Source organism: Chelonoidis abingdonii, chromosome 10 (genome assembly GCF_003597395.2).
Source record: "Chelonoidis abingdonii isolate Lonesome George chromosome 10, CheloAbing_2.0, whole genome shotgun sequence".
Taxonomy (NCBI): Eukaryota; Metazoa; Chordata; order Testudines; family Testudinidae; genus Chelonoidis; species Chelonoidis abingdonii.
This window is the reverse complement of record NC_133778.1, coordinates 54,703,060-54,716,777: the sequence shown is the minus strand read 5'-3', so window position 1 is coordinate 54,716,777 and position 13,718 is coordinate 54,703,060. Positions and strand designations below refer to the sequence as shown.

The following is a 13,718-nucleotide window of genomic DNA, read 5'->3' as shown; positions in this document are numbered from 1 at the left end:
GGTTCCCGGTTCCTCTCCTTGTTCCTGGTTCCCATGTCCTCGCCTTGCTCCTGCCTTGAACCCAGCTCTGCTTCTGCCTTCCCTAACTCTAGGCAACCTGGTTCTGACCCTCTACTCCAATTCCTGGCTCAGACTCTGATTTGACCCTCAGCTCTGGCATTCAGCTTCCAGTTCTGGTCCTGAGCCTCAGTTCTGTTTCCTGGCCCCTGACTCCTGCTCCAACCACTGCACCTGGCCACCCATGCACTAGTTCCTGACACTAAAGGATATTGTCCATATGTTTTATTTCTATGGCCCCAGAGTTATGGGATGCCTTTTCTTTTGGTGTGAGATGAAGTGAGCTAAAGTTTGGTCTCTGTGTTAAACAGAATTAAACCTTTTTTTATTTTAATAAAAAAGGCTTTTAGCACAGCAGATTGGTTTTATTTATAATTTTAATCTGATTTTAATTATTCTATGTTTTTGGGTTTTTTATCTGGATTTTTTTTGTTTGTTTTTGGAAACACCTAGGATATTTTGTTAATAGGTGGTGGTATACGTTTAAGCGATATATTTTTATCATTTTATTTTTAAAAAATCCATCATTCCTTGACTCTAGTGAATAAATTTAATTTCTTCTACAATTCTTTTACTCAGCCTCTGATATAGTAGTTAACTAAGACAATGATGTCTCTTTCTCTAAGTAAAAAATTTCTTTTTACATTAATATATATTGTCCAAGTCATAAAATCATAGAAATTAACTGTTGAAAGTGAATAAGTCATCTAATCTGCCCCAAGGTGGCAATGCAAAATTGAATGTTACTTGTTCGTTTAACATTTCCCAAGATAATGTCCAGTCTTTTAGGCAGCGGTAGACCGAAAGAAATACAATGAATGCCTGTTGGTAGCTAGTAGACAAAGTTGCATAGTTACCTATTAAACATCTTCCTATGCTAATCTGCCTTCTAGACAGAAAACATGTTATTACCTCTCTAGGATGTTCTATAGTTAATGAGTGGTATTCTGGGTAGAAACAGATGAATGTCTAGGAAGGAGTCAGCCTATTGATGAGAGACTGCCTTTGAGGGAGTCAAAGGTTATGGCTACACTTACAGCTGTACAGCGCTGGGAGTTACAGCTGTCTTCATACAGCTGTGTAGGGAAAGCGCTGCAGTATGGCCACACTGACAGCTACCAGCGCTGCAGTGTAGCCACATTTGCAGCATTTGCAGCGCTGTTGGGAGTGGTGCATTATGGACAGTTATTCCACAGAGCACCTCGTCCCATTTTGGCGCTGTGGGTTGTGGAAAAGGAACAGAAGGGTGCGGGTCATTCCACTTCCTGTCCCAACGCCCCGGGGTGCATCGCTTCACATGCCAGCAGTCACTGTTTTTCCGTCCACGTTTGGCGCCATTGTGATCTCCCAACGGTTTTTGTGCTGCGTGATTTCTGTGGGAAATGGAACCCGGGCTGCTGAGGACTTCGCTGATGGGTGTCGCCAGCACATCATGTTTGGCAGTTGAGCTATGCCTTCAGCTCCAAAGTGACACTGAGGAGTCCGACGATGATATCGAGTCGCCTGACGCGTATGACACTAAATTGCTTGTGGCATTCACGGAAATGCTCAGCACCGTGGAATGCCACTTTTGCGCTCGGGAAACAAGCACTGAGTGGTGGGATCATATCGTCATGGAAGTCTGGGATGACAGGCAGTAGCGGCAGAACTTTCAGATGAGAAAAGCCACTTTCTTGGGACTGTGTGCTGAGCTCACCCCCACCCTGCGGCGCAAGGACACAAGATTGAGAGCTGCCCTGCCAGTGGAGAAGCGGGTGGCTATTGCAGTCTGGAAGCTGGCAACTCCAGACAGCTACCGATCGGTCACGAACCAGTTTGGAGTGGGAAAGTCGACTATGGAATCGTGTTGATGCAAGTTTGCAGGGCCATTAACCGCATCCTGCTAAGAAGAACCGTGACTCTGGGGAACGTGCAGGACATTCTGGATGGCTTTGTCCAAATGGGTTTCCCTGACTGTGGAGGGGCGATAGAGGGGACACACATTCCTATTCTAGCACCACCCCACCTAGCATCCGAGTACATTAATCGGAAGGGGTATTTCTCTATGGTTCTCCAGGCGCTTGTGGATCACCATGGGCGTTTCATTGACATTAACACAGGCTGGCCTGGAAAGGTGCATGATGCACGCATCTTTCGGAACAGTGGCCTGTTCAGGAAGATGCAGCAGCCGGACTTTTTTCCCAGACCGGAAGATCACAGTAGGGGACGTCGAAATGCCCATTGTGATCCTTGGAGACCCCGCTTACCCGTTAATGCCTTGGCTCATGAAAACGTATACAGGGAAGCTTGACAGGAGCAAGGACCGGTTCAACTACAGGCTGAGCCGGTGCCGAATGACTGTGGAGTGTGCTTTTGGCTGTTTAAAGGGGCGCTGGCGATCTCTGTATGGGAAGCTAGACTTGGGGGAAAGCAGCATCCCTGCGGTTATATCCGCGTGCTGTACCTCCATAATATTTGTGAAGGGAAGGGTGAAACATTCAGTCAGGAATGGACCTCTGAGGTTCAACGCCTGGAGGCTGAATTTGCACAGCCAGAGAGCAGGGCTACTAGAGGCCCAGCACAGGGCTACAAGGATTAGGGATGCCTTGAGGGAGGAATTTGAGGCTGAAAACCAACAGTAATGTTTGTGCCTTGCACGGGAGTGAAGTGCAGTGGTTACAATGTTAGTAGGAATCTGTGTTTTCCTAAAATGATTTGCAGTGCCTGTTTTTTCCTGGGCTACGTATCTTTTGACTTTCTGCAATAATAAAGACTGTTTTCAAAGCCAAGAATTCATTTATGAAAAGAAAATAACTTTCTTGACAGACACACAACATTTGGGAACCTAAAAGGGCAGGGGGTGGGTGTGGGAACTGTACAGTCACAGTTTGAATATGTCCTGTCTGGAGTGCTGTGCAATGACTGCTGCACTTCAGGATGAAAATAACTGCATGGTGATGGGGTTGAGTGCAGAGGGTAAGGTCGTAGTTCTCAGGGCTGGTTGGTGAACGTACAGGTGTTGGGGCAGCTGGTGGTGGTAAGAACCTGGATGCTGGGGAAGGGGGTTTGGAGCTGACATTGGGGCACAAGGGAAAGAGCTTTGGGATGGGGGGGGGGGCACGGTAGTGCTCTGCCTGCATGGCTACGAGTGACTGGATAGAGTCCGCTTGGCGTGCCAGGATGCTTATCAGCTGCTTTGTGCTTTTCTTCTTAGCCGCTGCATTTTCTCTGGCGGATCGCTTTCTTTCCCTCCAGTCCTGCAGTCCCTCCAGTCCTGCAGTTTTTTACTCTCTCTGGCAGAGTGATCCATAACTGCTTTCAGCATGTCTTCTTTGCTTTTTCGTGGCTTCTTCCTGAGGTTTTGTAGCCTCTGAGCAGTGGATGATACAGGCAGTCGAGTAGTCAAGGACACTTTTGGAAAGGCAAAAAATGGCAACAGTTAACAGAGGCAGCATTGTTTATATCTCACCCAGACAGTTATTTCCCACACACATGAAGGAGTTTACAGTCTTCACTTTAGCATACTTTTTCCCATACCAAACAAGAGCGCAACATAACCCACAGGAGCCACGAAATGGTGAGTAAGGGGGACTGATTGCTTCAGGGATTGCAGGGTTTCTGTGCATTGGGGAAAGCAAAACTGCTGCAGGGGGCACCTACACTGAACAGTTCTCTCCCAACATTTTCCACAGGAGTTAATCTGGAAGATATCTCGCTGCTGCGGGTCACCTGGGAAGACTGATTTGCTTCAGGGTCTTCTACAGCAAACTGCTGCAGGGGGCATTCCAACTCCTTTTCCACAGGCCCCTAATGCAGCTTGCCTGTGTGCAGGGTCTTCTCCATGGGATTCCCCCCCCTACAGCTTGCCTGTGTGCAGCAGATGGTCCCCACACCCTCGCAGCACAGTGGCGCGGACGCGTAGCCTGACTGGGACAAGGACCACAGTGGCTCTCCCTATAAACTTGCGCAAGCGCATTGCCCACGCTCTGGCTGAAACTTTTGAAGAGATTACCGAGGCCGATTACCGCACAGACGTGATAGACCACATCAATGGGCTATTCCACATCTAGGCATGCATGCATGCAGCCCTAACCCTCCCTCCTCTCCCGAAACATTTCCATCCTGAAAATAAAAAGCCGCTTACCGGGAACCCGCTCCTCTGCTTGTCCTTCACCAACAGTACCGGCTGCTGCGACTGGCTACCTTCCTCCTGGCTTGAGAAGAGCTCCTGGCTGCATGCCTCCTGGGACTCCGGGGTGTCTCCCCCACCCCAGTACCCTCACTCTCTCTCCCCCTCCCCTCCTCCCTCCTCCTCCTCCCTCCCACTCTGAAGTGTCCATCGTGGTCGTCAGATTGGCAGTGGGGTCACCCAAGTATCGCGTCCAGCTCTTTGTAAAAATGGCAGGTCGTGGGGCAGCACCGGAGCAGCGTTTCCCTCACGGGCTTTGCAATAGGCACTCCGCAGCTCCTTCACTTTAACCCTGCACTGCACGCGTCCCGGTCATGGCCCCTTTCCAGCATGGCCCTTGAGATCTGCCCATAGGTATCGTAATTCCTACGGCTGGAGCGCAGCTGTGACTGCACAGCTTCCTCCCCCAAACACTGATGAGGTCCAGCAACTCGCCATTGCTCCATGCTGGGGCTCGTTTGGCGCGTGGAGGCAATGGTCACCTGGAAAGATTCTGATTGCACTCCACACCTGGCTGAGCAAACAGGAAGGGCTGCAGTGTGGCCACACTGACAGCTACCAGTGCTGCAGTGTGACCACATTTGCAGCATTTGCAGTGCTGTTGGGAGTGGCTGAACAGGCATTCTGGGATACCTCCTAATACCTCTGGAGGCCAATTACAGCACTTTTGGTGGCCACACTGGCAGAGCAGCACTGCATCACCAGCGCTGCAATCGTTATTCCCCAGGCAGAGCAGGAGTACAGCCAGCACTGCAGCCAGGGAGATGCAGCGCTGTATGTGCCTTGCAAGTGTGGACGGTGAGTAAGTTGCAGCGTTGTAAACCCACCACCAGCGCTGCAACTCTCCAGTGTAGCCATACCCTCAAACACTTGTTTATCTTTGAAGTACCTCCATATGCTGATCTACCTCCAGGCAGAGAAAACAGTTATCTGCTGCAGCTTTGGTCAAATATTTGCTTTCCAAGCCAGCTTGAAAGTACACATTGTTTGGAAACCTGAGATCTACCGTATAGGAAGATTTCCTATTATGAATTCAAGATTGTATCAGTGAAAATGAATACTCGTGCTTGACACTTTTAAAAAAATTATTGCTATATCAGTTTCATTAAATGCCAAATGATTTATCTTGTGTTCATCGTAAAACCATTAGTCTTATTAAGAAATTAATTTAAAGGCTCACAAGTTCTATTCCCACTTCGGCAGAAGGTGATTGAGAAAGTGGTCACAGAGGCACCTGAACCATCAGAATGTTTCTATATCTAAAATGAACAACATGGTCTTGTTTCTTTAACCCTCAGTCTTCCTTCCCCCATTCTCTCCATGCATGTTTATTGTAAATATTTGTTGCTTCATGTCTAAGGGTTTGTTTACAAATAGATGTTACACCAGTTTAAGTAAAACTTGTTTTTTAAAGCAAGTTAGTTAAACCAATTTCAATCCCTGATTTAGTAGTTCAGTTAAAAAGTGGCTTATTTCAGTTGTTTAAATCTGTTCCAAATCAATTTAAGTTAAATCAGTATAAGCCAGATTTATATTAGTTTAAGAATCTCCACATAGCTTTCTTCATTGTTTAACCAAATCAATTTTTAAATCAGATATTTAGTTAACTGGTGTAAGTTTGCATGTAGATAAGTCTTAATGAGTCTTTCAGGAAGGAGTCATGTCTTTCTGTCTGTTCTGTAAAGTGCCCAGCATGCTTTTGCATATTGCAGAATAATAAAAATGGGTGGAATGTGGGAATTTTTATGCATTCCATTTGGTCCAAGCCTGGGTATAGTACAGAGAAGATGTTAGTATGTGTTATGGAATATTTTCTTTAGGTAATGGATGAGTCACAGCTGTCCCTGCTCTTTATATGGGATCTAGCAGTTGCTTTTGCTAGTTACTGAACTGAATATGTGGACTAGCTGGGGTGGATGGAATTACTGTAGAATGGTTCTTTTTTTATTCCTTTTGAACCCTTGTCTGTCTTCGGTTGGGGTGGGGCTTCCAGTCATGGCCCAGGTAACATAATTATCTATCTTAAAGCACACAACAAACAAAACAAAAAAAGTGAAACTTTTTAAAATGCTGAAATGTAAAAGGGGATTGTTCCATGGATAATGGACTTGGTCCTGCACTGCTGAAATGAAGAAGGATCATTCCAATGTTTAGGGCACTAGCTAGGGCCTCAGGCTGCCTGGGTGCAGTTCCCTGCTCAGCCACAGACTCCCTGTGTGATGTGGAACAACTCAGTGAGGTCTCTTTGCCCTAGTTCTCCATCTGTAAAATGTGGAAATAATAGCACATTGCTACCTCATGGGGCTGTTGTGGAGATAAATACATTCAAGATTGTGAGGTGCTCAGATACTACGGCAATGGGGCCATGTAAGCAGGGGTGAAAGTAACTTACAGGACTTACTGGTACTGCTGGAGTCCTGAGGGGGGCGTGGCCTCAACCAGAAGAGGCATGGCCTCAAGATTTAAAGGCCGTGGGGCACCTGCTGTGGCTGGGAGCCCCAGGGCCTTTAAATCAACCCGGGGCTCTCAGCTGCAGAGGTGGCTGGGAGCCCCCAGGGCTCATGGGCAAATTAAAGGGCCCGGGGTTCCGGCCGCCGCGGAGCTCCGGGACCTTTAAATCCCCACCGCTTCAGGGAGCTCTGAGCCCTTTAAATCCCGGCCCTAGCCCAGCCGCCAGAGCTGCGGGCGGGATTCAAAGGGCTCTGGGCTCCCTGCTCCGGTGGGAAGCCCAGAGCCCTTTAAATCCCTGCTGCGGAAGCCGGTGCAGTCCGGCATGGTGTACTGGCTCTTGCCGGTGCACCGGACCGGACCGGACCAGCTTACTTACACCTCTTCATGTAAGTATCAGAGACAGATAAACAATAGATCAAGTGGCCCATCTCCAGGGCTATCAGTCTGCTACCTTTCAAATTCACTTCATTTTTTTTTTTCCAGCTAGGAATGCAAAGTGCAGTGTCTAGATTTCAATTTTAATTTATTCCCTTGAATACTAAAAATAAAGCCCAGCTGAATATATAAACCTAGAGCTTAAAAAGTTGTCAACAAATTATGTTTGGTGCAAGGCGGGAATGACCCTAATAATGTGTTTGAAATACTGTTTGATAATTTGACACTTCTGGAAGTTCCAGTCAAAAAGCCACAAAAATCTGACCCAGAATGCTGAGTGTGGTGTTTAAAATGGAAAACTACTTTTAATAAATATAATGCACATAAACTGAATCAGTGAGTGTAATATTCAAAAGTGAACTGAGCTGCACAGTGATTTGGCTAAAAACAGTGGGCGGCAGTGTGTGTGACTGCCACGATTCAGAGCAACAATGGGACTTCTCTCCCATGGCTAACTAAACGTAGAAACACATTCATACTTGAGCTCCAAGTATTTGGAGAAGAATGAAAACCTTGCAGAACAGTGTCATTCTCCAGGTGGATGTCAGCCTGTATTATTTTTCAACTACCCTCTTGTAAAGTATTTACTCTCCAGCTACAGAGTAAATGCAGTGTGGGAGGCAGGTAAAGGCAGGCCAGCATTAAGGGTTAATCAGTTACTCGGTCATCCTGTGAAGTAGCCCAAAATAGCTGAATCTTAAGGAAATGACTGTTCTTTGGCATGCATAATGACTGCTCAGGGTCAAGTTCATGAAAGAGAGCCTGTTCTGTAATACCTATTGCTCGCTTAACACAAAAACAAAAAACAAACTTTAACGCTGACAGCTGTCAAATAGCAGAAAATGCTACATTTTTGCATTAAGACACAGAAAATCAATATAATGATATCATATGCTTTTGCATTCTGTTTATATATATGTTCTCTTGCAGAAATTATAATTCCTGTTTAATTTATAGAAGTCTTATCTTTAAAAACAAAATAAATAAAACAAAGTGGTAACACAAGCCTTTATTTTAAAGGAGAACACATATATGGGCCATAACTTACTCTTTGTTATTTGCACAAATGGTTCCTTAGCTGTCAATGGGAGATCTATAGTAGAATATGGGCTATTTATGTATGTATTTTGATTATCTACAGTCTTCGAAAATGGGGTATTCCCATTTTAAACAATCATTGACAGTAATTTTTTTTCACTCCAGAAGCGGAAAGCTAAATAACCATTTAGAAGCTGCTATACATGAGGCCATGAGTGAGCTGGACAAAATGTCTGGGAATGTAAGTCTCTTTGCTTTCTAGTTGTATAGTTTCTATTGTGTGTGTGGGGGGGGGGTGTTTTTTTGTTTTGTTTTTTTCATTTTTGTGGAGTTTTCAAGCTATCAAAGTTTTTGTAATCATGATTTAACAACTTAAAAGTTGAAAAAGATTTGTAATTTCAGTTATATTGTAACTACTCTGCATTATTGCTCTGCACCCAGAATAACTTTTGGACATCTCTTTCATATGTGAGGCCTACCAATATTTTGAACGGAGCCGGAACTCCCACTAGTATGCCTGGAGTTTTGCCTGAGTAAGGAGTGAAAGAATTAGACCCAATTGTTCTCCAATTTTGTATATCAAGATGTTGAAACTATATTAAAAAAGTCTTTTGACTGTAACTCTCCATCGAATAATCTTAATCTAACATGAAATGAAAAATATTATAGGAAGTAAATTAAGATGAACAAACTTAATATCAGAACCTGACTGTGGTTGTCTTATTTTTTGTTTCCACTTTTATTTTGTGGCATACAGTCAAAATAAATCTCTGATAATGTAAAACACTTTTAAAATATTTTTGGAGATTTTTTTTGTACTCTTATTATAACAGAAGTCCATGCAGATGATTAAAAATTAAGTGCAATACATTAAAATACTCAAACTTATAATTAATATTTTAGTAAGTATTAATGGTTTAGCTTTTAAAATAAAATTGATTTTTTTCCTGATATTATAAACCTCAACCCTGAAAAGACTTATGCACATGCTTAACTTTACACAATCACTAAGGCTTAAATGGATCTATTTATGGTGCATAAAATTAAGCATATGCAGAAATCTTTGCAGGATTGGCACCTTAGACTTGGTTTTAATACCATCTGGAAATAATATTAGTGATGCTGTCTGTATCTCTTGCTGTCTGCTTTGAATTGTTGATAAAACTGAACCTTTTGATTATTAGTTTTACTAATACAGAATTATGGGTTTTCATCTAAATCAATGGCAGTTTTGCAACTGACTGCAGGGGAGGTAAGATCTGATCGTAGGTCTCTGTAAGATGGTCTATCCTACAAATATAACCAAACCAGGTGATCTGGTTATGATACAGTTCGCCTTTAACCCTTTTACATCACAGTTAAAAATGTTTGCCTGAACAGTTTGTATTGTACCCATGTCATATAGCTTTCATCCACTTATGCAGCCCAGTTGCAACAGATACATGTTACAACTCTTAACTACCATGCAAGCTGGGTCAGGGAGAAACTGTGCTGTAATCAGATTCCCTGACCAGGTTGTTTTTGTTGTGTTGACAAGCCTGATGTAACAAATTTTGTATCATAAAATAATCTCTCATGAGCTGCATGACAGGCTTTGTCACAAAATCCTTAATCAAGATGAGGTTTATTTTCACAAATACTATGATGGTTGGGAATAATAGGGTCAGAAAATCATAGGACACCAAATGTAGTTCTTACAAATTTTGAAATAAGCTTTTTTTAATTATCACTGTTTAGGCAGGACTAGTAAAATTTAACACATGTACAGTACAATTGACATAGAACATAACTGATGCTAGCAATAACATCTGTTGAATATATGATAAAATTCTTCAGGACCACTAGAATTTAAGATACATGATCATGACAAGGACAATATGAAAAAATGTCTGAGGATTTGTAATTTTTGATTAACTGTTGTTTGTAACTTACTGATTGCTTTTTTCCAGAATACATAGCTTCACTTCTGCCAACAGATGGTGGTGGTATTCCATATAAAACAGCAGTACATGGTTTTGCATTCCATCTCTCATAGCTGTGTTAGAAATGTTTTTAATAGTTTTATATGATCATGATCTTTCCTCCCAGCTTTGAACTTGGAACTAATAGACATTGAATGGAAAATAATTGACTAAAAACATTTTCACATGCTAATTAATCTACTGTTCAACTTGAAATTGATGTTTGATGAAAACAGTTTGCTCAAAAGAGTTTATCCCTTAAATTCATGTCTCTGGTAGTGCTATACGTCTCTCTCAGTTTCCATATTCTATTTTCTCAGTATATCCTTCTTTCTTTCTGCGGTTATCCCAATTTTGTAAACAGTTTTCCCTGGAGCTTAACATTATTACTGCTTTGTGCTTCAGTTCCCTGTATACTGATGTGTAGGTGGTATCTTTCTCCTGAGACTTGATGTATCCACACTGTGACACCTATGTTCAACCCCCTTCAACCCAGAGGCTAATGAATGTTCTTGAGTTGACTTCTAATTTTGCTTTTAATGTGGAAATTAAAAGCTGTATCACCAGGGAAGCATAATAACTTTTCAAACAATGCTGTCATTGATTGATCACTAACAGGTTGCTTTATTTAAATTTTCTGTGCTAACCTTTTCATATAATTATTTTCTAGGTACACCAAATCCCACAGGGAGACAGACAGGTGAAGCCTCCAAAACCGAAGAGGAGGAAGATCTCTAGATAACATTGAATGTCTTTGTTACTGGTCCAGTACTTATCAAATTGAACATGCACATAAATCAGTATATAGGTATTGATATAGATATTATATCAATATTTATATCAAGGACAGATAGATACCATCAAAGGGTGCTATGCGAAATAGTGGTACAATATTTTTGTTGATCGTGTCGGATAGTTAATGCTGGATAAACCAGTCAGATTCCTTGAAAGATTACAGTAAAAATGTCAGATGATTACTGAATTTTTTCTATAATACTAAAATTGTGATTATAAAAATAGTCCAAATGTTTCTGATAAATTTTCATTGTGTATATAGATAATACAGAATTTCATGGTGATATCTGAACTGTAAATATTGTACAATATTGTCATGTACAAGCGTACCTAATGCACACTTTATCTTTTATTGTACAAAAAAATAGTGTACAAAATTCTTTGGTTTCTATTGAGTACACATACAAGAGACTACCAGTGTAAAGTGATAAATAAAAATACAGCCTAAATGCTTTTATATGATAATGTAAAAGATGCTGTTTTTGTATTTAACAGCAGAGAAAAGGCATGATTATGTAATACCTTAATTATGACATACACTTCACACCACTGAGTGTTCATTTATATTGTCTGTTTGGAATGAACCTTGCCTGGAAGTACTGTACTCCATTTCAGGTCTCTGTAGGAGAGTGCAACCTTGCAGATTCCTAAAGGGATGTGGGATCACAGGTCTAATTAAGAATTCAAAAGCTGCAACCACTGGTTGCATTTTATTTACTTAAGTTTTAAAGTAGAATGCTGTAGATTTTTTTATTGAAAAAGAAAAAAAAAAAAGCTTAGATGGAATATTTTAGTCAGCCATTTCTGTAGTTGAGGTTTCATAGCCACCTTCTAAACTAAGCAATTTATACCACCATTGATTTTGAACTCCCCCCAAGTCCTGTATTTGTTAACCGAGGTTCTTTAACCTGATTAAACATACTGTGAGGGAATGGCCCTATGAGTGTTAATGTTGATTACAATTTGATTTTGCAATGGAATAAAAGGGCATGCTCCACAGCGGTCCTAGAAAATTTAGTATCCCTCTTACAGTATTATTAAACTAGAAGTTAAAGGTGGCTTACAAAACTATTAGCAACAGTAATTTTATCAGTATTATGTAACATATCAGATTTATTTTATTTAAAAAGAATTATTTATACCATTAACAGATTCTTATATATTAATGTGGCTGAAATGTGCAGGTTAAATCTATTAACCAAATTATTTATGTTATATTAAGTGAATAATGTGAAACATATGTAGAAAGGAAGTAATACACTACAGATATACAAGCCTAAAGCTGTGAGCCATTGTAAAAATAACAAAAAGTTAATAAGTGTAGCACATCATCATTTTTTTCAATTTTTTCACATTGTGATGATGGTACACTCCCATTCCTAAAGTAAATTCTCATTTTGCCCTGCCTTTTTCCGAGATGGAGTCCTTAAGATGGACCTTTTCATCTGGAAACCACCATGTATTTAACCTGGAATTCCTTTTTCCCTGGAGTGGCAAATTTGCTGCCTCTAGTTAAGACTGTTAGTAATCAGCATCCTCTGAGGCTGATGACATTGCCACTCTACTGATAACCACCAGTTGGCACTTGTACAGTGAGTAACTATTCCTCTCCCCATTGACTTATCCAGAACCCAAACTCAATTATCTGTGTGACGTGACTGAGATCCACTGGTCCAGAGGATAAAGAGATCTGAGGACATTTCCAAACTCAGCTTTCTTGTGCCACAGCACATAGCACTACCACTGGGCTAACCTACTTTTTCATGTCTCATACAGACAGCTCTTATTTCTTTTTCCCCCACCCCAACCTGATGGAATGCAATTAGCTACACTAAGCTACAGTGGCCTGGAGGCAGGAACCCTTCCTTCTACTGGGTAGGTTCATTTGTCTTTTGTGTAATGGCAGGACAGACTGCCATGGTCCTACATGCAAACTCATGTGAAGTGATCTTTTGTGTAGTTTAGTTAACACTTTTTTGTTACAAGTTGATGTTTGTTATGTTTAAAGAGTTAATGTTGTCCATTTTTCGTATCAGCCTGCTTTTCTGCTGTTTTGCCTACACAACGTTTTTATTCATAAATACACGTGTGTGTGTGTGTGTGTGCGCGCGCGTGCGTGAGCGCGTTCGTTTATATTTAGTTTGGTTATTTTACCTTTTGCTTTTCTGTCCTAACACTGAGTTTGTATTGACCAACCCTTCTTTTGGCATTTTAACTAGTTAGGTTTGTACTTTCTCACCAATGTATACTTTACATTAGTAGACTATGTAAAGTATTTTTGTGCACTTGATTTCATTGGTTAATAATGGCATTGATGTGGGTGCTAGGAGTAGTTTGTTTCAGTCCAAACAGATTTTTTTCTCTTTTAGAGTTTTTATGGTTTCATGTAAGCAGTTAATGTAAATATTGTGAGCATTACAGGTCATGCAGTGTTGTAACATTTTAAAAAATGTTGCACCTACTTTACAATTAAAAAACTGGTCACTCATACTTGAATTTTGCCCATAGAGCCATTTCTTTCTCTTTGCATTAAAGCATAATATACTTTTTTGATGGAGGCCCAGACTTTCTTTCTACATTATTATTTTTTGTTTAACAAATCTATATTTTTTCTAATAGAAGACTTAAAATGAAAAATTTTTAAAATACTTTTTGCCTAGTTTCTAATTTAAGAGAGTACGCCTATATTTAGAGGATGACAAAACACCCCATCATGGAAAGCGGAATAATATTTTAATTGTCATTAATTTGGCACAGTCACACTACCCTGTGAACCTTAAGTAACTGATGAAAGTGAACCCACAAGAGGAATT

General features: G+C 41.3%; 1 protein-coding gene across 5 annotated transcripts in view; it reads left to right on the top strand.

The window, feature by feature from the left end:
• Nucleotides 1-13,401, top strand: part of MBD5 (methyl-CpG binding domain protein 5) — a 265,451-nt gene extending 252,050 nt beyond the window's left edge. For all 5 annotated transcript variants that reach the window (XM_075070237.1, XM_075070238.1, XM_075070239.1 and 2 more), the window contains 2 exons: nucleotides 8,315-8,390; nucleotides 10,781-13,401. In XM_075070237.1, coding sequence (XP_074926338.1) covers nucleotides 8,315-8,390; nucleotides 10,781-10,852 — 148 coding nt within the window. In that variant the 3' untranslated portion in view covers nucleotides 10,853-13,401. The remainder of the gene's footprint in view (nucleotides 1-8,314; nucleotides 8,391-10,780) is intronic.
• The last annotated feature ends 317 nt before the right edge of the window (nucleotides 13,402-13,718 follow it).